This window comes from Gouania willdenowi, chromosome 13 (assembly GCF_900634775.1).
Source record: "Gouania willdenowi chromosome 13, fGouWil2.1, whole genome shotgun sequence".
Taxonomy (NCBI): domain Eukaryota; kingdom Metazoa; phylum Chordata; class Actinopteri; order Blenniiformes; family Gobiesocidae; genus Gouania; species Gouania willdenowi.
Window position 1 is genome coordinate 33,520,269 of NC_041056.1, and position 27,208 is coordinate 33,547,476.

The 27,208-nt window shown below is 42.1% G+C and overlaps 1 protein-coding gene and 1 pseudogene across 1 annotated transcript; one reads left to right on the forward strand and one right to left on the reverse strand.

Annotated features, from left to right (window-relative positions):
• The first annotated feature begins 1,913 nt into the window (after nucleotides 1–1,913).
• On the forward strand, nucleotides 1,914–2,900 carry LOC114473982 (trace amine-associated receptor 1-like). The gene is made up of 2 exons (XM_028463810.1): nucleotides 1,914–2,202; nucleotides 2,275–2,900. The coding sequence occupies exons 1-2, from the start codon at nucleotides 1,914–1,916 to the stop codon at nucleotides 2,898–2,900; spliced, it is 915 nt and encodes a 304-aa protein (XP_028319611.1).
• Nucleotides 2,901–17,773: 14,873 nt separating this feature from the next.
• LOC114473983 (olfactory receptor 142-like) overlaps nucleotides 17,774–27,208 on the reverse strand; it is a 50,044-nt pseudogene continuing 40,609 nt past the window's right edge.

Consider the following 27,208-nt stretch of genomic DNA (forward strand, 5'->3'; position numbering starts at 1 on the left):
CTAATCCTTATGTCCTCTCTTCCACCAGGTCTTGCCAAACCTCAGTTTAATTAAATTCAGTTCTGCCTCCATGTGTTTGTCATCTGCACCTGAGCTTTTACCTGTAACAAAACCAGCCACCTAATCCTGATTTAAATTGAATTTGGAATTCAATTTTTATTAAAAAAATAAGTGTTTACAGGGTCAGTGAAAAAAGGAATGAAATTTTATTCTGAAAGAGGAATTAAAGCTCCCCTGTAAACATGGCCAATGTGAGGTTAATAATTAAGCAAATATCTGTTTTAATGGTTGTTGTCTGCCCTGCTGAACCAAATATTCTATGAACAACACATCTTGAAAGAGAATAATTTCATCTGCTAGGAGTTAAAAAGGTTGAGTGGCGTGATGCAAATAATTTTTTCTGGGTTCCTATCTTTATGTTTTAGACAAGGAAATGGTAACTTTAAGTCTGCATTAGGGTGGTCCATCAAAGCATGGGAAAGAATTTCAGGTAACCTCGATTAGAACCCTGAGTTAGGTATAGGCATCCAGAAGATGATTTAGGAGGAAAAAGAAGATGTTTTAGAGGTTGCACCTGCTGCTCAAAGTTTCTTTAAATTGACTAATTACATGCACATTATACTGTACATATATGAAAATATGGAAAAGGAGAATTCACAGATTCCACCAAAGCGCTGTAATGCCCTTAATCAAGCAGATTATGAAGAGAAACAGATCAGTGACTTGTAACCACCAGCACGATGCATTTCTTTGACACCCTTACCTCTAGTTGTCAAAAAGCACAGGAACATTTTTGTGATGTGAACATAGCCACAGTGGTTGTTAGACTTTCTACGAAACATTTATATGCAAGTTTCTGTTTCAGTAGAACAAAACCACAAATTTTACAATATGGGTTTTTTATTTGGCTTGCTTTGTTATGGTATTGACTTGAACAATTTTCAAATGTTTTGTACATTCTCTAGATATTAATAATTTGCATAAAATTTGGACCCATTTTTGCAATTTTGGACCACTCTAGTCTAGATATAATAAAACAGATTTTTAGTCCTAACCATTAAGTTATAAACTTTGTCCCATTTTTCTGATCCCAAACTTCCATGCATTGTAGCTGGATGCCATAGCAACGTATCACACAAGGTCTTCTTCTGGGAAACACCCATCCCTCCTCCTAGTGTGTGCAATATTTAACCTCTGATAGTGCTTTCAGAAACCAGAGCCAATCCTCCAGCATATGTGGATGACTGCTCTGATTCTATAAGGTAAGTTTGATGTTCAATTGTTTAAATGTGTTATATTGAATTAAATTACAAAAATTTAATATAAATGTATAAATATATATATATATATATATGTGTATATATATATACTTTCCAATAAAGCTTTATTAAATGTCATTAGGGGAAAGGGGCACCTAATCAGACTTGGCAAATTTTGTTTATAGCCTTTTATCCAAAGGACTGCTATCGACAATGGCAATGAAAATACAGAAAAAACTTAATCATAAACAATAATTTATCAATGAAAACTACTTTGAATGTGTGATACAATCGTAAAGGAATATAAAAAAGATTAATGTTGACTAACTGGGCTGGATGAAAAGTATGTTATTTTGTTGTTCATTCTACCATTATTTTCTCTGGAAGTATGGGACCATTACTAACATTTTCTTTCTTTTTAATTCCCTGTCATTCTTCCTGTCAAGGCCAACTGATTTGGATCATCTCACCCAAAATATTGACCTCTAGCTGAAACTGCTAAATTTTGGTAGTGGTTAAAGGTGTTGACTGCAATACATTTTGGTACTACTACACTACAGTACTGCTGGTCATTATTCCTTTATGTTCCTTCTCAGTCTGGTTAATAGCAATTTTCCCCATTTCTGAGTTTGTCCTTCTTCTGCCTCTGAACAGATGGAGGCTTCCCTTTGCTATGAATCAAGGAATGACTCATGTGTGAGAACCATCTACCCCTTGCCTATTCGGATCACTCTCTATATGTTTCTAGGAGCCACTGTCACCCTCACAGTGTGTGGGAACCTATTGGTGTCTCTCTCTGTTGCTTATTTCAAGCAGCTTCATACTCCTACTAATTACCTGATAGTCTCTCTGGCAATATCCGACCTTCTCTTAGGACTGCTTGTAATGCTACCGAGCATGATACACTGTGTGGAGACCTGCTGGTATTTTGGAGGGTTCTTTTGTAAATTCTACTTAAGCTCAGATGTTACACTATGTACAGCATCAATTCTGAATCTAATGTTTATTTCACTTGACCGATACTATGCTGTGTGCCATCCTCTGCTGTACAGTCAAAAGATATCTGTGAACGTTGTGTTGATTATGATTTTCCTCAGCTGGAGTGTCTCATCTATTTTGGGCTTTGGGATGATTTTTCTGAAGCTAAATCTTTTGGGAATAGAGGAGTTTTACTTGAATAAAGTTGCATGTGAAGGAGGATGTCTTCTATTTCAGAGTGGCCTCTCAAGCCTGGCCTCATCAGTTCTGTCCTTTTACATTCCAGGAATTATCATGCTCAGTGTTTATTTAAAGATTTTCCTGGTTGCGAAGAGGCAGTCATGCGGTATACAACCTAAAACCTTAGAAAAAAACCCTAATACAACTCAGACAAAAGCCACAAAAACCCTTGCTGTCATCATGGGAGCCTTTCTCTCCTTTTGGGCTCCATTTTTTGTCTGCAACATTACTGATCCTTATATTGACTATTACACACCACCAGCACTCTTTGGCACTTTTGTGTGGGTGGGTTACTTGAATTCTACTGCAAACCCTTTAATATATGCATTCTTTTACACATGGTTCAGAAAAGCTTTGAGATTATTCATCTCAGGTAAAATCTTTCAATCGGACATGTCAGACACAATACTTATCTCAGAATAGAACTAATTGGAAATGTAAGGCCATGATCTGACACATTCAGGCTTAAGTGTGATAGAAATCTTACTTTTTTGTTACATGTTCATGAGATTCTATCTGTAGTTGTCCCATCCTTGAAGAGCAATAAACAGTTTTACTCCGTGATGAGATAGAAAGAATTAAACAACTTTTACATAAGCAGAATACAGACATGATTACAGTGTCACTAGTGTATAGGGTGCTAAATGTAAGAATTTGTTGACAATTTTCTAGCTGATGCATTTTTGATATTCGCCATTTTGGTATAGACGATGACTGCTGTTCTCTTTGTCGTAAATATTTAACTGCAGAATATTTATTCTTTGATTGTGATTTTTCTAAAGCTTTGTGGGACGATGTGAATTACTGACTTTTCCCAGGATTCTCAATCTCCAGTGCTCAAATTCACAAAGCATCATAAGGATGCAAGATGGTAGAAAGACAGAGAGAAAAGAGAGATATTCTCTGTCTGTTTAACAACAGTGATTTAATAACACACTATAGGCTTGATTGTGCAGGAATCAAGCGCCTGAAAAGGAGCAAGCAGGTCAGAAAATGATTGGCTGGATTTGTTAGCTTTCTGCTGGATGCTCATTGCATGCCAACAAACAGGCATTCATGGGCATAGAGGGTTTCCCTGGCGTTGTTGCTGTTATTGACATCTGCAAAACTGCACCATCACAAGACGAGGTATTTATGTGAACAGAAAGCTGGTGATCCACCCCCTAAATGGTTCAGTAAATGACCATATGTAATTATAAAACATTCATGCAATTATTAATATTAAAGCAAGTGATTTTGGCAACCATTGCCTTATGGTAGACTACAACATTCATCTGTTTGAGAAAAACTTTACTTGGTTTGCCGCACATGTAGCAGTGTTTCTCACACTCGTTGCTCGTGCGCACACAAAAAAAAGACACAATAATTTGTTGGACAGTGAGCCCCCAGGTCTGCCTCTTCCTTTGTGCCATGATCCCAGGACCCAGTTTCCCTCTTAATACTCTTTTATTTAGCTTTTTAAAAGAGTTCCAACAATCACAGTAATCATTGACGTCCTCTGCATCCACTATTAATATCAAAATATGGGAAAATTAACAACGTGAGCAATTAACATCAATAAATAATTCAATATGATAATTGCAGGTAAACGTGGTTCAAACATTTTTAAGCTGTGTACAAAATAATTTAATTTTGCTGAATGAAATGATTTCAGCTTTCTTAATTCAGTCCAATTATGATCAGTTGATTTTACTCTCTCTATTTTCTAACAACCAATCACAGCTTTTATAAGACTGCATCATACCCAGCAATGGGGTCAACCACACCTCCTCAGTAAGATTAAAGTTTCTGTCCTTCCTTGCTCGAAGTTGCTCTCAGAAACTTCCTGAATCACTTTTAAGCCAAGATTCCTTATGCTAGGAATTTTTAAGCTAAGTTAGAAACTCTCCGAAAAGCCTCTGTGAAGCTTTGTGAATAGGGGCACAGAATTGTTCCAATGAATACATTATATTTGGATTTCTCAGCAATGAAAAACAAACAAAATATTTTAAACTTTATCATTTTATTGGGCAAAATTTGTATCCACAAATGCAAATTTCTAAAAACCAAACCATTATACTTTCACAAAGAACTGTCCTTTTTACTCTCTTCAATAAGCTTCATGGAATCTAAACATGCTATTGAAGTTCAAAATACCATAGATGATCTGAGATTAATGGACACCCCCTTGTGTTTGTGTGTTGTTGTTTTATCTTTTGTGGTATCTTATTCATTTTTTATTGTTTTTTATTATTTAACTCATCGGTTGTTTATTCTACTTCTAATTTATATACATCTCACAAGATTTTTTCATCCGTTCTGAACCTTAACACATGTATACATGCTTTTGCCATTGTTGTTGTACAATGAACATTTTTCAAATAAAGGAAAACAAAAATCAATATTTAACTCATTTACTTCAAATGTGTCTGATTTTCCTTACAATTAAGACAGAAATACATGTAAAACAACATTTTATCCCCGCAACCCTGACAATGAGAAAGCGGGTTGGAAAATGGACAATTAAACATTTAAAGTAAACACACTGAACTTTGCCACCATGGAAAATGTTGCCTCTGTGATAAAATAAATCTGAATTATTAAAATAAATGAAAACTTGCATCTCTCTGACATGGAATCCACATCACTCGCTCTTTACTTCAAATGTCAGGCGCCCAAACTACTAAACAGAAAATATTCCGACCGCTCCAGATTTGACCAGGTTTACCAACATATTCACTCTGTGAGGCTATCCCTGTAACTCTGTGCGCGCAAATTATTTAAAATTTTCAACACTTTCTGTGGTGAGAAAGTACATTTAGTATTGAGTTTTAAATTTAGCATTTAGATTTAAAACAACATTATTTATATATATATATATATATATATATATATATATATATATATATATATATATATATATATATATACAGTATATGCTGTTTTACATGGATTTCTGTCTTAAATGTGAGGTAAACAAGCTAAATGTTAAGAAAGTGAGCTAAATATTAAAACTATATTGTCACTTGATTTTTACATTCAGCACCCTGAGTTTTAAAATAGATTATCATTGTGAGAATGTTGTTATGTAAACTATTTCAACAATTCCGAATTATGGAGAAACACACACGTTCAATATACATTATCCAACCAGTGTCATCACTGAAATTGGAAAAGATTAAATGTGGAAGTAAAAAAAAACTAAATTTGACTTTTTCAAATTTCAAAACACTCTTGCAATAAGATTTGTCCATCTGGAGATTCCAAAATAAAATTAAAAAAATCTGTTAATCTCACTGCCTTTTAGTTGGAACTCTTCAACAATGACCAAGCTCAATTATTTGACTGTTGCCAATTTGGATTAGTTACTTTAACTTAAAGAGTAACTAAACCTCCAGTGCCCGTAGTCACAAGCATCCACTAGGTAGCTCTTAGTGACGTCTTATAATTTTACCTTGTTAGGATAAAAGTAATTCACAAAGCATCTTAGGCCCTAAGAGAGCTCCCAAGGTGAAAAACTGTTAGGAAGAGTGAGGGGGACTTAAGAAGTCTAAAAGTGTCTTAAACAAACAGAAACAAAGAGAAAGACAGAGCGGTCGACAAGATATTCTCTGTATGTTTAACGCTTAAATAAGATGCTATTGGATTACATTTATTATTGATATTATTATTATTATTATTATTATTATTATTATTATTATTATTATTATTATTATTATTATTATTATTGTTATTATTATTATAGTGTTTTTGGTTTGCTTTAGTTTTTTTTCGAACCATCCACCAAGTCACATTCCTTGTATTGTTTTAATAAATGGCAATAAAACTATTCTGGTTCTAACTTTTCTCACACAGCGTAACGCAACAGCAGCCTTGTATTGCTGCGCAATTTGTTTTGCTCCCTTGCTTGTGTCCTGTAATCTCCGCCCTCGCTTTGATGGAGCAATGCATTGATTATCTGAGCAATGCGCTCCCCGGTCTGCCTTGTGTCGTGATCCCAGGACCCAGTTTCCCTTCTTACAGTTTTTCTCGATTGTTTACACACAAAAACTGGAACTTGAGACACAATGACCACAACATGTAACTCGTGCACCAACCCCCTGAACCAATTCTGCTAAACGACAAGCACAATTCCTGCTTTCCACTCAAATTGCAATTCTAAAACACATTTTTTTCACAACACTACACACAATTCTCTGCATTTGGCACAATTTTCATGACGTAAATCTCTTGTTGTCACAAGGAACACACTACCATTCAAATTCTAAAGTTAAGTTGTCCTACTATGCACACTGACTCATTCACATGGGTAAACACCTGTCACACAGGTTTACAGTTAGCAATCAGAGCTTTAGCATAAAAAGGGCAACAGGTGAGCTCTGTTTTGGAGCAATGGGTGCCAACATTGGAAACAGAGGGAGAGCCAGAGCCAGAAGAGTGAGAATAAGAGGAGGAGAATGGGGAGGACAAGAACGAGGACAAGGAAGGCCAAGGACTGTAATCTCTGATGAGATCCGAGCCACTTTGGTTGACCATGTGATCAACCATGGTCTAACAATGAGGGAGGCGGGGCAAAGAGTACAGCCACATTTGAGCAGCTACACTGTAGCATTCATTATCCGGACCTTCCCAAATGAGAATAGGTAAGAAATCTACTCTCAATAGAAAATTGCAGTACTGCATATCAATACAGTACTCAATGAGTACAGTAGTACAGAAATGCCTGTGGACTGTTCTATAGAAATAAAGTATGTTTCAAGTATTTGGGAAATGTATTCCTACTTTGCATTTCAACAGAGTATTTACAGTATTTTACTATTTGTTTGGCAGAACTGAAAGATTACCAGCACAAGGTGGTCGGGAACGTCTTCCATCTCCTGAACAGGAAACTGAAATAATCAACATGGTCCTAGAAAATAATGCCATATCGTTACAGCAAATACAAAGAAAAATAATAGAAAACAATGACATATTTCAAAATATTGATAGGATAAGCTTATCAACACTGGACCGTGTCGTGTGCAGAAATAATGTGAGGATGAAGCAGGTCTACAGGTGCCATTTGAACGCAATTCAGAGAGAGTCAAAGAATTGAGATATAACTATGTGCAAGTGAGTCGTATACAATCCCACAATTGATGCATACTCGCAACACTGTATAAATGACTGTATACATATTTCAGTATTGTAATCACAATGATTGTGTTTTACAATAGTGACCACTCCTATGTCTATTTCTGATATTGTCATGTGTGTTTCAGAGAGTCCTTGAGCTAGAGGCTGCAGTGGAGCACCAGTTCATCTTCATTGATGAAGTTGGATTCAACCTCACAAAAAGACGAAGGAGGGGAAGGAATATGATTGGGCAGCGTGCTATTGTTGAAGTCCCTGACCAGCGCGGAGGGAACATCACAATGTGTGCAGCGATTACGCACCATGGTGTCATGCATCACCATGGTACCCTTGGCCCCTACAACACTGCCCATCTGATCACATTCCTGGACACGCTACACAACACACTCATTCCACCAGACCAGATAGATGGCCCATTTGGGACAACGTAAGTTTCCAGAGGGCTGCTCTGGTTCGTAACTGGTTCATTGCCCACCCACGTTTTATAGTTGTTTATCTCCCTCCATATTCCCCATTCCTAAATCCTATATAGGAATTTCTTTCTGCCTGGAGATGGAAAGTGTATGACCGAAATCCACAAACGCGTATACCCCTTCTCCAAGCTATGAAAGACGCATGTAGAGATATAGCAGTTGATGCTTTTCATGGCTGGATTGGCCATGCTACGCGATATTTCTCACGCTGCTTGACCAGGGAAAATATTGATTGTGATGTGGATGAGGTGCTGTAGCCAGACCCAAACAGAAGACAGGATGCAGCAAAGTTTTTTTTTTTTTTTTACAGTAACCGTATACAGTAAATTCTTCTGTTTTGTATGTAGACCACTGTACAGTATGTGGAACCTTGTGTTGGTTGGGATGTACACTGTGTACATTGTTTTTGTGGGAAATTGTGGGATAGAATATATTTATTACCGTGTATTTGTGTGTTCTGAGTATAAAAACAGTATTCTCAAATATCTTACATTACAACACACTTATGTATATACTGTCTGTATCTGTAGTAAGTGAAAGACTGAACAAAAAAGGCCTAAGTCATTACGATGAATAGAGAAGTGTGTTTTACATTGAGCATGTCAGTGTTCAACTGGTTCTCATAAATGTCTATTGATATGATGGTTTGTGTGTGTCATTTGAAAACAAAATACCATTTTGAGAAGAAATAACATTGTTTTGAATGTGAAGTTTAATTTTGCAGAAGAATTGAGAGGTTTTTCCCATTGACCGTGGCTCAGGTGGTCGTGGGTCGTCTTCTGATCGAGAGGTTGGGGGTTCGATCCCAATACCTGACTATGTGTCGAAGTGTCCTTGGGCAAGACACTGAACCCTAAGTTGCTCCCAGTGGTCAACTAGCGCCTTGCATGGCAGTCCTGTCCCACTGGTGTGTGAATGTGAGAGTGATTGGGTGAATGAGCTGTTATGTAAAGCGCTTTGAGACTGCTTCAGTGTGGTGATAAAGCGCTAAATAAAATCAAGTCCATTGTGTGTGTTTTTGGATTTGTGTGTAGATTTCTGAGAATATGAGGCATGCTTTCAGAAAATGTGTGTAAACAATCGAGAAAAACTGTAATACTCTTGTATTTCACTTTTTAAAAGAGCACCAGCAATCACAGTAATCACTGACAGCGGCGTCTGCGTCCACCATTAATATCAAATACATAAAGCGGTAAAATTAAGTGGACAGTTAACAACAATAAGTAAATCAATATAAAATTTGGCATGGGAACAAGGTTCAAACATTTTAAGCTGTGTACAAATTATTTGATTTTGCTGAATTAAATTAATTTCATGATCACACATTTCTTAATGCAGTCCAAGTATGATCCCTTTATTTTATTCTCCATTCATTTCTAGGAGCACAAAGCGCTTTCTTTCACTTTTTCTAACAACCAATCACAGCTTTTAGAAGACTGCATCATACGTAGCAACGGAGTCAACCACACCTCCTCACTAAGATGAAAAATTCTGTGAACTCCTTGCTCATAGGGCTTGTATGTCTATGCTTGTACAGTATAGACATACATGCTGATAATTAGATGACTTAACTGGCAAACCGTAGTTTTGTATGAAGTAATAATTGACAGTGAGATATGATAATGCAAAATGTTTTAATGTTTTAGTGTCAATGTTAAGTTTTTTACAACAATAAATAACAGCAAATCACAATAACTTGTTACATGTATTCTGTTTTTTATTTTGCAGAAATGCTGTACTTGAATTAACTTAACTGTAGTATAACCAACTTAGCATCTGCAATTGCTTCATATTTTTTAGCTAATGTATTTAAAGGGCCACAAAAAGTAACTTGAAGTTTGATAATGCATGATCATATGGTCATCACACGCTACTTGCTAATTTCTTGCCACACATAAAACGTGCATATTTAACCAGCACATTAACCAACTGGAGACCTCATCTTCAGTAATGATGGACAAACTTAAGTATTTTCAGCCTCACAAAGAGAAACTAAATAAATGATAAAAAAAAAAAGTGTTTTCTGCCTCACATATATTGTGTTTCAATCAGGAGGACGGCGACTGTGTGCTTTAGAGAGCAGCTTTATTTTTCTTAGCATTACCCACAATCCCCCGGGAGACCGGGCTCCCGCTTACGTCACACTGTCGACACACACACATACAAATATGCAGGTCACAGTGGTATGTAACATTTACCCCCCCTTTAAAACATCTGAACAATGGTCATGAGCTAAGACCCCCCCCCCTTAGTGCACAAACTAACATCAAGGCCAAACGGCCAACCTGGCTAGATAAACCGGGTAGACTGCCGGTTTACCCGCATAGCCCGGTGGATTATTCTGCCACCTCACAGGCTATACACTATGCTGGTGTATTAAAAGTCAGTAAGATAGTCATCGAGGTACAAGGGCCTCTGGCGGGCTCGGACCGGACGGGGTCCAGCCTGCAGGGGTTCAGCCCGCACATCTGGTCCAGCCTGGGTCTCCGCCAGTACATCTGGAAGGTCCCAGACCCCACTGGTGCAGCGTGGATGAGCTGCGGTTTGCTGATCCGCCACAGACGGTTGCTTCACCCGCCGGAGGCAGCTGACATGCCAGCGTGACCCATCGGTAACGCGGAAGGTAGCTGGCCCCAGTTGTGCTGTGATCTGTGTTGGTGCAGACCAGAAAGAGAGCAGCTTGTGAGATCGAGTGGGTCGCCGGACTCGGACCCAGTCTGATACGGTGAGTGTAGGCGGTTTCACACGGTGTCTCCTGTCAAACCACCGCTTCATTGTACGTTGCTGCTGATCCACTCTGTCGCCTGGGGAGGGTGTTGCTGTTGGAGTAACTCTCACCGGAGGGCGCAGTCGGTCCAAAGGAAGTTGTAGTTCAAGCCCTAGAATCAGTAGGGCTGGAGAGTTGCCAGTGGTAGTGTGGGGTGTTGCTCTGTAGTGCAGTAGGGTGCTCTGCAGTGATGTTGAGAACGACAGGCCATCTGCCATGTGTGCTCTGAGCCCGTTCTTAAGGGTCTGATTAAACCTCTCCACGCCTCCGTTGGCCTGCGGGTGGTAAAAGGCAGTCCTAATGTGCTTTATCCCCCTCCCCTCTGTAAAAGCCACAAAGTCAGCTGAAACAAACTGAGGCCCGTTATCAGTGGTGATGGCGTCAGGGACACCCCAGCGAGCGAACAAAGAGGAGAGGAAACCGATGACCACTGTAGTGGTGACAGACCCGGCAGGCAGCACCTCCGGCCATTTGGAGTAGAGATCGTATGCTACCAGGAGGAAGCGCTGATGCTGAGGGGTGCCATGAAGTTCACCACAAATGTCCACCTGTATGTGGGTCCAGGGAGCCCGAGGCCACGGCACGGGCTGCAAGGGTGGGGGTGGGGGAGAGCCGGTCTTACCACTGGTGAGGCAGGACGTACAGTTTCTGACCAGGTCCTCGATGTCGCGGTCAATGCCCGGTCAATGCCCGGCCACCAGACCAGGTCCCTGCAGACCAGACCCTCACGACGCCCAGATGGCCGTCGTGGACCATGGCCAGGACCCGTTCTCTCAAAGTGCTCGGGACCACTGTGCATAGCCCTCTCGCCACGCAGACGTCATTCCAGCAGGAGAGGTCCCCTCTGACCCGGTGAAAGGGCGCTAGTTCCTCAGGAACCCTGGCAGGCCAGCCGTTACAAATGAAAGTGCAGAGCTGGGTGAGAACAGGGTCCTGTGCAGAGGCCGACTGAAGGTCTTTCAGTGAAACAGCTGCCTCGAGGGGCGTGTGGAGCAAGAGGATCAGTTCTGGTTCTGAGGAGTCCTGGCTGGTGTCTGGTGCAGAGGCAGGTGTGGCTCTGGAGAGGAGATCTGCTACCACATTCTCCCTGCCTGGGGTAAACTGTGTGGAGAAGTTGTATGCCTGTAGCCTCTCAGACCACCGGTAAAGCCGCAGCGGTTTGTGGCCTGAACCGGTTGTGACTAGGAGGGCCGTGAGGGCCTGGTGGTCGGTCCGTAGTGTGAAATGTCGACCGTAGAGGTACATGTGCCACCGCTCACATGCCCAGACGCAGGCCAGCGCCTCTCTTTCTGCCACAGAGTACTTCTGTTCTGTTGGAGTAAGCGCTCTAGAAGCGAACGCCACTGGACGCTCAGTCCCTTGGTGAGATTGAGACAGGACTGCACCTACCGCAGTGTTGGATGCATCGCAGGTCACGAACGTGGGGCTGTCGAGGTCAAAGTGGGCCAGAACAGGTGAGGAGGTCAGTTGTGACTTAAGCCGGCGGACTGCAGCAGAGCACGCAGGAGACCAGATCCAGGGTGCATCCTGCTTCAGGAGAGCACGCAGCGGCGCAGTAGTGTCTGAGTAGAGGGGAAGGAAACGTAAGTAAAACGCAGTCATCCCCAGAAACGATGATAGTTGCGCCGGGCAGGAGGGTTCAGGCAGATGCAGGATAGCATCGACATTCGAGTGCAGCGGGCTTAGCCCCTCAGCGGTCAAGCGGAACCCCACAAACTCAATAGCCTGAGCCGCAAAGATGCACTTCTCCCCATTCAGTGTGAGGTTGTGACCGGCGAGCACATCCAGCACCCTGGAAAGGCGGTCGTCATGCAGGGCGGATGTTGCTCCGTGCACCACAATGTCGTCCAGGTACACAACCACCCCGGGAATGCCTGCGAAGATGGTGGCCATGATTTTCTAGAAGCAGCTGGGAGCGGAGCTGAGTCCAAAGGGCATCCGCGTGTAGCGAAAGACCCCCATGTGGGTCACAAAGGCGGTGAGGTTGCGGCTGCCAGGGTGTAGGGGAACCTGCAGGTAGCCCTGGCGAAGGTCAAGCTTCGAGAAGACTGTTGAGCCATGAAACTGTGCAGAGAGCTCCTCCACTGTGGGCAGTGGGTATCTGTCCGGGACCACCGCTTTGTTTACCTGTCTGAGGTCGACACAGGGGCGGAGGCCGCCTGTCTTTTTCTTTGCCACCACCAGATTGGAGATCCAGGGCGATGCATCGACTCGTTCGATGATGCCAGCATCCAGCAGTTTCTGTAGCTCGCCAGTGACATCATCACGCAAAGTGAGGGGCAGCCTGCGCAGAGGTTGGATGACAGTCTTCACAGCTGGGTCGATGAGCGGTTGGTGGTTGAAGGCGGTGAGGCAGCCCAGCCCAGTGAAAAGCGACGGCCAGCGCAGCTGCCATGGTGTGGTCACGGTCAGGATAGCAGCACCCAGATTGTCAGTGATGGCGAAACCCAGGGCGCAGAACAAGTCGAAACCGAGGAGGTTGGCACCATGCCGAGACACCTGGTACGTAAATGCTGGGAGGGTCCTGGATCCATAACGAACAGAAAAGGTAGCAGTGCCCAACATGTTAATTTTAGTGTGTCCATAGCCGTACAGCTCCTCTGCTCCTGCTTTGATAGTGTGTCTGGGTAAGAGTCGCCGAACCGTGGACTCACTGAGAAGAGACCTGGAGGCAGCCGTGTCCAGTAGCAGCGGTAAACACACGTTATCCAGCTCCACCGTGCACCAGGTGAAAGGTCTGTTGTTGGCACCCACCGAGTGAATGGTGGTCGGGCTTGATGGGCGGGATGAGTGGCGCTGGGTTCTTGTGGGAGCGGGTGTTGAGCGGCACACCTTAGCAAAGTGATTGAGCCTACCGCAGCGTTGACATCTCTGTCCCGTGGCTGGGCAAACCGGTGCCCTTGTGGCGTGGGAATACGAGCCACAGTTCCCGCATGGCCGGCGTGCTGAGGCACCCTGACGTCCCGCGACGTTAACCTCGAGCTCGGTGTGAGGAAAAGCGGGGCCGGGAGCCTGGTCTGCCGGCGTCACAGTCTGAGCTAGCGGAGTGGAGAGAGAAGGAGGCGGACCTGTAGCCGTTAGCCGCGATGCTAGCAGAGCAGCCGACTTAAGCTGAAACGCCATTTCCACTGCCTTAGACAGAGTTGTGTCGTCCGGGGACATAAGCAGTCTCTCACGCAGTTTGTGATCAGCTGCGTGTTCGGCTAACTGATCCCGAATAAACTCGTCCTCTAGGTGTTGAAATTTGCAAACGCTAGCCAAGCATCGGAGGTCCGTGACGTACTGATGGACGGACTCACCGGGCCTCTGTCGGCGCTGTCTGAAGATGATTCGCCGGACGGTGACGCTCTGTGGAGCAGCGAAATGTCCAGTCAGTAAGGCAACACAGTCCCGATACTTATCCGCGGGGCCGAGCGTGCGGAAAATACGTTGTCCCTCGTTTCCCAGGCTGTGGATGAGCAGGACCTTTAGCCTAGCATCCCTAGCATCAACAACACCGGCGGCGGCGATGAACGTCTCAAAGGACTCAAACCAGCGGGGCCACGGGATCGGCGGCTCGCCCGGCAAAGCGAGGAACGGAGAGACAGGTGAGACGGGAAAAAACTCCATCTTCGTCGCCAATATTGTGTTTCAATCAGGAGGACGGCGACTGTGTGCTTTAGAGAGCAGCTTTATTTTTCTTAACATTACCCACAATCCCCCGGGAGACCGGGCTCCCGCTTACGTCACACTGTTGACACACACACATACAAATATGCAGGTCACAGTGGTATGTAACAACATAGTCATTTGCATGTCGCTGCATCACGTACGCATCACGTCCACTACGGAAATTGTAGTTCTGTGGTGCACCTGTGAGGATGATCTCTCATTCAGAGTGGAGTGGAGTGGAGTGGAGTGGCGTGGCGTGGCGTGTGAGTGTGAGTGTGAGTGTGAGTGTGAGTGTGAGTGTGAGTGTGAGTGTCAGTGTGTGTGTGTGTGTGTGTGTGTGTGGAGGAAGTGGAGGAAGTGCGGTGATGACAGGGGTAATGTTTTGACAGGTAAACTGTCATGCTGTGTGTGAGGCAATAAAGTAAGCTGACTCAAAATACCTGTTCGTCTCCTCTTTCTCGGCTTCCACATTGGTGATCCTGATATTTGAACATGAATGTCGGGGGCCGTGAAGTTTGCTGCTATTGTCAAGTTACCAGTGTTTGAACAACATGACCCGGAGCTGTAGTTTCAGAATCAGAATCAGAATCAGAATCATCTTTATTCGCCAAGTGTATGTTGTACACACGAGGAATTTGACTCGGTCAACTGTGCTCTCTCCAATAGTGAAAACATTCAATAATAAACAATCAACTAGAAAAGATGATAATAAGTATAAACATAAGTATAAATATAAACAGTAGTTAGACTAGAATGTGCAAACTCGATAAAATAATAATAATAATAATAATAATAATAATAATAATAATAATAATAATAATAGTATAAAAAATAAATAAATAAATAAAAAAATAAAATAAAATAAAAAAAAAAATAAGATAAAAAGAAGGAAAATAATAGAAAAGAAAGATAATAATAAAATATAATAATAATAAAAGGAAAATAGTGCAGTAGAGCATTGATAAGTAGTGCAGGAGAACATTTAAATTAAAGGTATGTACATGAACATTCTCAGTGTCAGATTGATCCAGGGTTGTTATGTTTGGTTCCAGGGTTTTTTCACAGAACCAGGTCTGACACTCTTTGACTTTTTAGTGTTGATCAGAGTGACAGCCTGGGGGAAGAAACTGTTTTTATGGCGGGTTGTTTTGGCGTACAGTGATCTGTAGCGTCTGCCTGAGGGGAGGAGTTTAAACAGATTGTGTGCAGGGTGAGAGGGGTCTGCAGTGATGTTACCTGCCCGTTTTCTGACCCTGGACAGGTATAAGTCTTGGATGGAGGGCAGATCGACACCAATGATCTTTTCTGCAGTCCTGACTATCCTTTGTAGTCTGTGTCTGTCTAGTTTGGTTGTAGATCCAAACCAGACAGTGATGGAGGTGCACAGAACAGACTGAATGATGGAGGTGTAGAACATGGTCAGCAGCTCCTGGGGCAGGTTGAACTTCCTCAGCTGACGCAGGAAGTACATCCTTTTTCCTGGTTGAGTCTATGTGGGAGGTCCACTTCAGGTCCTGTGAGATTGTGGATCCCAAGAACCTGAAGGAGTCCACGGTAGCCAATTCCCTATTTAAAATGGTAAGGGGGGGAGTGGGGGGGTATTTCTTCTGAAGTCCACTGTCATCTCCACGGTCTTGAACGGGTTCAGTTCCAGATGGTTCTGACTGCACCAAAGAGCCAGCTGTTCCACCTCCCATCTGAAGGCAGACTCGTCCCCGTCCCGGATGAGACCGATGACGGTGGTGTCATCTGCAAACTTCAGGAGTTTCAGCACGTCGAAGTCCAGTTCCAGAGGCATCACTGCAAACAAAATATGACCACGTCGTCACAGCGTTAGATTCATCCATCACCCGCCGAGTGAGGGGATTGCTGCAAGACTCACCGTTGCACAGCAAATACACCGCTGTCAAACATCAGCTCCTCCGTCCATTCCAGCTGTACGACACAGAATGAGGGCATCGCCTGCTGTCACTCAACGGTGTGGGGGACAGTAAACCCACAGAGCTGATGGAAAATATGCTTGCACTGCTGGGATCACGCGACAACTTGTTCCTCTTCATCCAGCTGGTTTACGCCAGCTCCCGCCGCAGGTGCGCACAGCTCTAGCCACTTTGCCTCTGGTAAAGACTACCGGGGTTTGAAGGAGGAAGCCAATCGGATTCTGCTCACATAGTCCTCAGTTATGCACGTGAAGTAATGAGTAACGAGTCCGTTCAAATCGCAGTAACTGATTTTGATTTTGACAGTCATTCATTACAGTACTCGTTACCGCAAAAAGTTACGTAGTTACTGTAACACGTTACTTAAAAATGGGTTAGTCCCAACACTGCTCATATCTGACTTTATCCCATTCTATGTTGAGTAGCTTCTCATGCAGACTGCAGCTGATATTGGGAGCTGCGCTGTGCTGCGCGTGCATGCTCTCTCACTTTGCTCACTCGGCACGCTCTTCCCTGCCCAACCCACCCTAGGTCCAATAAGCGCTCCCAACATTCGCTCTGTCACTCCACTTGGTGCAGTCAGTGCGCTCTCGCCCGCCGCCCCCACCACCCCACATCCGCTAGGCGCTCCACCCATGCGCTCTGTTGCTACGCGTGCCTGGACATCTCATGGCACACTTCCCGTTTCCTCCTCTTGGATTTTCAAAATAAGGTCAAACTACTCATGCGACCAGATTAAATTTTCACTCACACACTGAAAAAATACTAGCATATGCAACCAATTTGGTCGCAGTCTCGAGCACTGTTGCGTCACCGTAGTAATATGCAATTGGACTCACTTTTAAATGTTTTTTGTCGGATGTGCGCTAATGCGACCAGCGCCCGCAAGCATTAAAAAATGCCTGATTTTTGTTTTTGCAGGATTGTTGACAACCGTGCCTAGCACACGCCCACATTGGAGCTGTGCACTGGCCCAGCAGCTAGTTGGGGCCAGCTTACCTCTTTTTTTTTAACTCCGAGAGCTGGAGCTCTGTTGGTGGAAACAGAAAAAATAAGAGCGAACTTACGCACTAGTGTCGAATTAGCTCCAGCTCCAGGCTGGTGGAAAAGGCCGACGTATGTCGTGAAAGGTAGGCGTGAGACAGGTTGGAGCTGTGACGGAGTGATGAAATAAATCTGGTAGACCGGTGGAACTAAGAGACGTTCAGCCATAGAAGACCACTGTGAAACAATCCAACGCAGGGGTTTACCCTGCCTGGCCTGATACAGTAGCTGTGCTGTTAAATCAGTGATGTTCAAAGTGGCTGAATGTGCAGTGAGTGTGTTTTGACCTTACTGGCCCGCTGTCGTGCCCTAGGGCACCGGATGTGGACCGGCTGGCGGGACCTCTCTGAACTCCTCGAGCCACCATATGGCCCTCCGCCAGATATACGCAGGACTTTTATTTCTGGCGGACAGCGGAGCACGATGCATCAATCAACACAGAGCAAATTAAGCTAAACAGAAAGTTAAGCACGTACTCCGCAATAAAAGATCCGGTTACTTTTCAAAACGAAACACTTCAGATTTTATTTCACTTTAGTCAAATTGTTTTTTTAAGCGTGCAGTTTAGATTTGGCGGTAAGGCTCTGTTCTGGGACGTCTCTGCCCTTCTGTTAATTAGACAGAAGAGGAGCTGGGGTTGGAGGTTGCAATGCGTGTGGAAGTAGGCGTGTTGCCCTGGTTTAAATACAGCACTGAGACTAACTCAATGGGAAGCATGGAACGTGATCAGATGGATGATTAACTGAATTAGGGAATGATGCTGTCAGTTGTTAACAGCTACTGACAGGTAAAAGGGCTGGGATAACTTGACTTCCGTGTCTGCCTGAACTAACGCAATGCACAATTTCTCACGCATAAAGGTCAAGAGGTGTAAACTCGCCATAGCTGACGGTAGAGGCAGCAAGTCTGACAGAGATCTAGATTATTTTTCCTATTGGTGTGTTGATTCCTTGAAAGATTTTTATCGGAAACGTGGTATCTGTCTCCAAAGCAGAAATGTGCCAAAAGCTGCCAAAGCTTATGCTGCACAATTTTTAAACAGTGACCCAAATTAGTCAAATTTTGTAGACATGAACCAGTTGATCGGTGCTGTTTCACTTATCGGCCTGTCCATCTCGTGCACTTACTTCAAATTTGTAAATTGAAATAAAATAATAGCTTAATAAAAATAATCATGGACCTGGTTAGTGAATATTTACCTTGTAAATTTACCTTTTCAAAGTGAGAACTCATAATGCAATAAGCCTTTTCACACTCTCGGAAATCTCACTTGTCCCCACCGCTGGACTGGCCATCAGGCGTACCGGGCATTTGCCCGGTAGGCCGATGGTGATTTTGAGCCGGCCTTTTTTTTTTTTTTTAAAAACTAATAGTGCTAGTATTTGTAAAGGTATTCATGATACATATTGGTCCACAAACCTGGTAGATCGGCCCATTAGTCATGATTGATTCTGGGCTGAACCAATTACAGCCGAGGGCCGATGCCCCCTCCCTCTTGGGCCTCGGCTGTCAATCAATCGTACACAGAGAGAGGGGAATCTGGAGAATAGCAGCCAGAAGTGGAAAGAAGGCGTGGAAAAATTTTGACATAAAAAGAGACAAGCTCTTCAGGCAGATGCTGCCAAATGTGTGAAAATAACACAGATATTTGCTGGTGGCTATGGTGGAGCTTTATCTTCAGCAGCAGCAGGATCCAAAGAGGCCGCAGGTGATGATGGTGGCGTCTTATTGATGTGCACCAGGAGTAACTGACCGACACCACGCTATCTATGTGTTTATGTGTACACTTTTATGTTACCCCATACTTCTGATCCCAAATTACATGTTCGCACCGAGCATTGTTGAGGGACACATAGCAACATATAGTACACACACCTAGTCTGCCTCCCTGGTCTACTGGTGCCCACTGCCAAGCGGCACCTCAGAATCGACTCCATGGTCGCCCAACTCCTACCTCCATGGTCCACGGGCATTAACACCAGGCAATGCTCCAACGCCAGCCACCAGGGGCTCCAATCTTCAACCTCCGGGGCTCCAGCCTCAGCCACCAGGGGCTCCAGGCTTCAACCTCCAGGGGCTCCATTCTTCAACCTCCGGGGCTCCAGCCTCAACCACCAAGGGCTCTTGCTTCAACCTCCCAGCTTTGCCTCCAGTATTGACTTCCTGGCAATGCTGCTCATCCCAACATCAAGGTGAGAGTGATTTCCCGACCCGACAGGGAAAAACGCCTCCAATTGCCAACAAGGACGTTGGACCTGAACTTTCGTCAGGGTGTGTGAGGACCTCAACACACCTTTACCTGTTTCCAGTTTTCTTCAACTTGAAGGTTCGTTCCCTCTTTTGTTTCCTCAAAATAACTTTTTGATAAGAGCTTCAAAGCATTGAAACCTTATCAACAGGGGGATTATGTAGGAAACTAAACCCCCAAGTTGATCTGGACTTAGAACATTTGGCTTCACCAGTCCGTGGAGTCAGAGAGTCTCTCGCCTACTGTGAAGTGCAAACATTCCCCCAGGGGGGGGGGCTTCTCCCCTTCCTGCCAAACAAAAGGACCGGAGAATCCAAGGACAGTTTTTCCCCTATATCACCTCCCTGCAACATTTACGATCGAAAGAAGAACATCCCTCTTCTCCCCCTTTTTAAACAGATACTGTGGGATGCTGTAAGTTCAAAGAACGGTCCCAATGCCCTCTGACCCCCTGTGGTGAGATGTCACAGAAGGACGCTTACCAGGCCCTTACCTGAGAGATCTCCTAGTGAAGAAGGGAGAACAAAGAAATTGTATTATGTTTGAAAAATTACAAATGGAAACATTTTTGGAATGATTTCTACTGAAATTGAAATTGCAAATGTGTCTGCACTCGTTTCATGTAATTTAATAACAACAGAATGCTATTTTAAAGTGTTTATCATTTAAAAGTGCTTAAAAATACCAGAAAACATCACAAAAGTTAGTTTGAGGTATTTACTGCGACCATATAGTTAAGAGGAGGCATAACATGATTTCTGACATTTATGTTTATGAGTAATTACAAGTAAAATGCATTAATTAGTTCCTAAAGTGACTCGAGGCTATTTCCTAGTCGTGTTTGGTATCAAACTCTTTCATAATACATGATATTTCAGGATATGATGTTGAAAAGATGTTTTGAAATATGTGGAATTAATTATTAGGCATTCTTTTATGTTTAGAAACATCCTTTGTTGTCTGTCACTCCATTCACACACATACACTTGAGACACACCCACAAGCTGAAAGCAGGGACATTGACCAATCACCGACATGATCACAGAATGATCCACCAAGACGCCTCCTCCAAAAGGCGGCTCCAAAACTTCCTTTAAAAAAAAGACGCGCGTTCCTAACTTCAGTTTTGGACGCGGGCGTTCATGCTCACCCGTGTTCCCTCATGTTCCAGCTTTTCATTCATTTCATTTTTCTTTTATTTGTAGTTGAAACAGTTAAATTTTCAATCAACAGCTGCTTGATTCGGACAAATACAGCCTCTAGTGACGTGCGTAACAGCCGAAAGGAAGCCCGGTCTGCGACCCATTGGGGTGAGCCACGAGCCATTCTCTAAGCCAGCTGCGAAGGCCAGAAACCGCCTGGATCGGCTGAAGGGGCTACACTCTGTTCAACCGAAACAGAACCAACGGTGGCACGTCCTGCTGTATTTCTCAAACAGCACCTCCAGGTCCAACCCTGACATCTTCAAGATACAAGACTGAACTTTCATTCGCAACTTCATCCACAATAGATCAGACACATACTGCCATAACTACAAACACACACACATTCACAACATGACCCGCACACAGTTCATCTCATTCATGTTTGTTCGTCTCCCCTGTTCGTCTCCCTCTCTTTGTCATGAGCTCTCTTTATTTTATTCTTTGATTCTTTCTGATTATTCGAATATGTATCCTGCATTTTTATTCAATATTTAGCAGATTAGCATCCTCCTAGATTAGTGATTTCACTTTATTACATATAATCCTCACTCTTATTAGCCTAGAAATGCATTTTATCATGATTTAATTATCCCATTTCAATTGATATTTTGACTGTGTTAATTGTTGACTTTTGAATAAAAGGTTAAACATAATCTTTGATTCCTCTGATTCATTAAAGCTGTGATGATGGTGTAGATTTTGCTGGTAGAATTCACTTTCCCCTGGTTTCACATTGATGAGTTTAGTCTAAAAACTTAGACATATTTCTCCTGTTAAAAGGAGTGGCACCCCGCAAATTTGAAGTAATATTAATAATCATAATTAATATTCTTAGTTATATAACCCATTAATAATAACTCATCTCCTCCTACAAGGGGAAGGGGAGGCACGGCCGCCACAGTCTTGTAGGAAATTTGGAATGTTTTCTTACTTCTCTTTACAAGGATGCAAATTGTCAATGGTTCAATAAGACAAAGTAAATTAAGTTTTTCTGTTTTTCCTATTCTGTTAAGTGAATTTTCAACTAAAGTCCTCGGCATTTTTTTTGTTTAATTTATCCAGGATAGCCACACCATGTCTTGTTCTCATGCACATTATTTTTGACATGCAACCAAGGGCTTGTTGGTCCATACCTTTCAAGTTTTGGATTTTTTGGAAGTGATGTAAAATTGGTTCATAACTAGTAAACAAGGGGTAGTTGGTCTAGGAATACGACTCTTGCTTTGGGTGCAAGAGGTCCCAGGTGCAAATCCCAGACAAACCCCCTTCTACATAGTGTTATAGTCATTGGTACTAAGTCCATATTTCATAAAGATCATATTTCCATTTAGTACATTGGCCATAAGAAAGGTTGTTGCAGTCATACTGTGATTTTATTTGGTATGTCCAATCTTTTTAACGTTCCAAACTGATGAAAGGCTTGTAGGAAATATGGAATGTTTTCTTACTTCTCTTTCCAAGAATGCAAATTGTCAATGGTTTGTTAAGACACAGTAAATTGAGTTTTTCTGTTTTTTCAATTCTGTTAAGTGAATTTTTAACTAAAGTGATGTAAAATTGGTTCAAAACGTAGTAATCAAGGGCTTGTTGGTCTAGGAGTTTAATTCTGGCTTTGGATGTGAGAGATCCAGGGTGCAATACCTGGACAAGCCTGCTTGCAAGAGATTATTTCTGTCCATGGTATTAACTTCATATTTTGTAAAGAATACTGTATTTTTCCATTTAGTATGTTAGCCATGAGAAAGGTTATGGCAGGCATACTGTAATTTTTTTAGGTATGTCTAATCTATTCAACGTTCCAAACAGATGTAAGGTTTGTAGAAAATTTTGAATGTTTTCTTACTTCTATCACGGCAAATTTGCGGTTGACCTCATTTGGAGACATGATTTATTGCTCTGGTTGAGTGATGGAGTCCAGGCGAGGCATCGATGATTTTATAAAAAAGGTTTATTATAAAACTAAGTAAAAAAGAGTACAAAGATGGACAAAATTAGTGACCGCCCGGGCGGACGTCCGATGATCGAGTGGCACAGTTCTAACTCATCACGTATATTCCCCCTCAGTCCCCCCTCCCTCCTCCCCCCAGGAGATAAAGAGGACAGGGTGGAGGTGATAGAAGAGGGTTAACACTAGAAGTCCCAGGGATTTCTATATCCCCCCAGAAGTCCCAGAGCAGGGTCAAATGAACTCTAGGACCAAACTGACGACTCTGATGGCTACAATTTGCATCTATTCATTTGTAAATGAATCACCTGAGAAATCAGCAGGTGGGAGAGCCTGACTCTAACAATGGAAGTCTGGAATGTTGCCCTGGAAGCTAAAGTCACAATGCCCCGTTTATTAACTCGTTCTGCTTGATGCTGGGGGAGAACAAACACAGACTACAAACATTGAAAGAAACAGAGTCACTTGAGGGCAAAAAAACATCAGATTTAATGTGTAGTGTAAATGGGGCCTGAGACAAATCCAGTAAGGACATTGTTACTGAGCACTTCAAGAACCTGGGTGTGCCTCTCAACAATAAACTGTATAATAAGGGCCATAGTGTAAAATTATCTTTTTTTTTTTTTTTTTTAATTATTATCACAATCCCTTCACAACCTGGTCAAGACACTGATGTACATCAGAATTTATGAACTTTGATGAAATCATAGCATGTTCAGAATGTGTTCAGAGTATGTTCACAGGTTGGGGTGGGGTAGGGAGGAGCTGGGATAATTTCCATACCTATAGGAATAGCCTATTTTTATGCAGCCTTTTGTGCTGTGGGGAATAAATTGTAAAATTGTAGATGTTATACAAAAAATTACAAAATCAGGAAAAAAGGTTGCTGTGTCAAAGAGGGTTAAAGCCTCCACCTTATGAGAATTTTAAATATATATTTCTTACATAGTCCATTAACACATGTAAAAAACCCCAAAAAGAGTTAAAATATCAATGCAACTGTATATAACTATATATTGACTGAAATTCTTCCTGAACCCAGGATGCAGGGCCCCTCCTGTGGTGCGACACTTACTGCCTCATTGACATAACAAAAGCAGCTGAGGACAGGCGTTAGCTCAAATCCTTTGGGTCGAATGACCCCTCTCTGGGTTTTATAGGTAAAAAGTTCATTTGACCCCTCTGTGGGACTTCTCGTGTTAAAAGAGACAGTTTCTTCTTTGGGTCAAAACAACCAGTTCTCTGGTATCTCCTGATTGTCGTGAGTGTTGGAGGTGTGTGCGTATATGGTGTTTGTGTGTATGAATGGATGTGTATTGGGTGTGTATGTGTGACATGTGACTGTGTGATGTCGCCGTGTCTGAGGGATAAGATGTGTTTTGGGAAGCTGACCTCGAGAAGAGAGCAGAAAACATGAGACAGCAGAAATGAAAAGTCTCAACTTAAAGCCTTAAAAAGAATAAGGTCTATGAGTAAATATGTTAATAAACATAACTAACAATTTTGGCCCTGACACTTCTCTTTACAAGGATGCGATTTGTCAATGGTTTGTGAAAACAAAGTAAATTGACTTTTTCTGTTTTCTCAATCCTGTTAAGTAAATTTTCAAATAAAGTGATGTAAAATGGTCTGGGTATCATTGGATAATCTCTAATTCATCTACGAACCAAAATAAAAAGAACGGTTTTTCTCCCTTTCCTTTTCAAACAAAAAACAAGAAAACCTTTTTAATCAAAAAACCATGAAGACAAACCAACATTGGCTTGTTTTTCGATTGTCGTGTGTCCTTTCCTCCTTTCCCCTTTTAGAATTGAAAATTGAAAATCGGCTGTCTCCTTTTTCCATTCTGAACTCTGAAAAAAAATACGAAGTCACGTGATATGAGGTGACGTGGTTTAGCTTTTTTTTTCCAGCTGACATGCGAAAGTGATTGTGTCAGAATAAAAGCATCGAGGGAGAGAGAATATAAAGCAGGCACATGATCTATCACAGAGGGTGAGAGATCATTAAAAATACTTACAAAAGCTACATAAAGATCCATTTTTTATTTCGACATGAAATTATGCTGATGCTCGCGACCAGCACGCAAAAACGGAGTTACAGAAAATGACCAGCAGGTGGCGCTGTCGGGATATGTTTCTTTGCAGGCATGATTTCATGATTGTTCACGCGTAAAAAAGATATAGTAAACACATGAGTTGGAGATTGTCTTTTTATGAATCATATGGCTTAAACAGTGATGTAATTTTGGAGGTTTTGAATGAGCTCAGAGCAGGCTTGGTTTTTTGTTATTATTCTTATTATTTTATTTGATCAGTTTTTATTTAAATTTGCATTTATAATAATTACAAGATCAGACACTATATGATACCCTGAGGCAATTCTATATACAATATAAAAAGTGCAATGTGTTACCAGGAAGAAAACATGGGCACAATGAACATTCTAGTAAAAGGTCAGAGTGACTGTAGCTATCTATTGGTTTACAAACAAAAAATGAGATACGTTTCTCCTAAATCCAACTTGCATCACAGGATCATTATCTATTGGCAATCATTAATAAAATGTATTATTATATCTGGTACATTTACAATATTTATTACATTTATTTTGTATTTATTTACTTTTTGTCATTATTATTATTATTATTATTATTATTATTATTATTATTATTATTATTATTATTATTATTATTATTGTTGTTCTTTAACTTTAACATTTATGGCCTGTACAACAAAGTGAAATAAGTGAAACCTGGATTTATCTCCATTAGCTGGCTTCACCTATCCAAACATTCTCCGTTAGACAGAAGCTGGACTATACGAAGCACAATATAAACTTGCTAATTTAACCCAGGTGATTTCAGACAGGCTGCATGCACGCTCCTGTGACAGGGGTGGAGATTACAGTGTCAGACCAATCACAAACACATAGACACTGTGTAGAGCAATTTACTTTACAATTGATGAACAATTCTTTAAAGATATGAATAATTAAAATCCATAATTCAGACCAAAAACAACAGTGTTGCTGCAGAAAAAGCAGGAACTAAGGAACACAGGCGGGAAGCTGCTAACGCTGTTAATGTGTAAAAGTGTGATTATCCAATATTAATCCATGGGATGATAAACGGACAGCGCTCTGATCAGTTTCTTTTTATAACAGCACACAGACGTTTTATTCACTAAGTCCTCAATTTATCACACACACACTGGGATGAGAGCACATTGTTTGTTCCTGCTGTCAGTGTCACTATAGGACATAGTGTATGTAGGAATGAAAGAATGAATGATCAGGGTGCCTCATTCCTGGGTAGAGTGCTGGTCCATGATACGGACAGATCATTCCTTCATCGACAGCTGACGGTAGATCAGTCCATCAGATGTAAATCTTTTCCTAAAGGAAGTCAACGGTAAACAAAAAGATTGCATTTATCCATTAATAATCTTTCTTTCCTAAACACAGCTGTCAGATCTGCACCAACCAGGATCTTCTAACAATGGGCAGCTCATTTTACAAGAGAACTGATTGCTCAGAAGGCGGGACTTTAGTACTTGCTCAGATCTTTTCCAGCCCTAAAACAGGTCCCGACCAGATTAGGTGTTCACCCTAAGATACCATGGTGATTTAGCACGGAGGGAAGCATCGTAGTATAGGACACACCGAATAAATCTCATAAATTTGTGCAATAAGAGGGAATCCAGATTTGTAGTACAGGCCCTTAGATTTAGATTTAACATTTACATTTATATTTAACTTTTATGTTTACGCATTTTTAACAATGATATAAAACATGCTGTTTTATATGAATTTGTCTCAAATGAATGCAAAATGAGCTAAATGTGAGGAAAGTGAGCTAAATGTTCAAAATATGTCAGCTATGAAACAGTGTCTGAGTTTTTACATTCTGCACCCTGTATCTATCCAGCAGGAATTTCCCTGCCTTACGCCCTATGCCTGCTGGGATTGGCTCCAGCATCTCCTGTAACCCTGTACAGGGAAAAGCAGGAGAAATCAGCCTATCACACTCCACCCAGCATTGACAGCAGGGCTGTAGAGGTGGTCAACAGCACCAATAAGCTGAGGGTGCAGTTAACAGGTAATCTGGACTGGTCATTACACACTTAATTTATGGTCTAGTTAACCCAGCATCATCTGAACTTGATGTGTGGAATGTCCACCACATTCTATTGCACCATCAAGCTGCACTTCACTGCTTCAGCAGCTTCAGACAGGAGGTCTACAGTGAGTGGTGAGGATGGCAAAAAAGCTCATTCATCATGTTGTCCTTTTTTTTGGGAAGAAGTTCCACAGCAGGGGTGTCATAGTTAGTTCAGGGGCAAAAC

Excerpts from the sequence above, each read along its gene's own strand:
- LOC114473982 (XM_028463810.1), top strand. The coding sequence starts at position 1,914 with ATGGAGGCTTCCCTTTGCTATGAATCAAGGAATGACTCATGTGTGAGA. Across the intron at positions 2,203-2,274 it reads GTATTTTGGAGGGTTCTTTT|ACCGATACTATGCTGTGTGC; the intron begins GTAAATTCTACT and ends TTATTTCACTTG.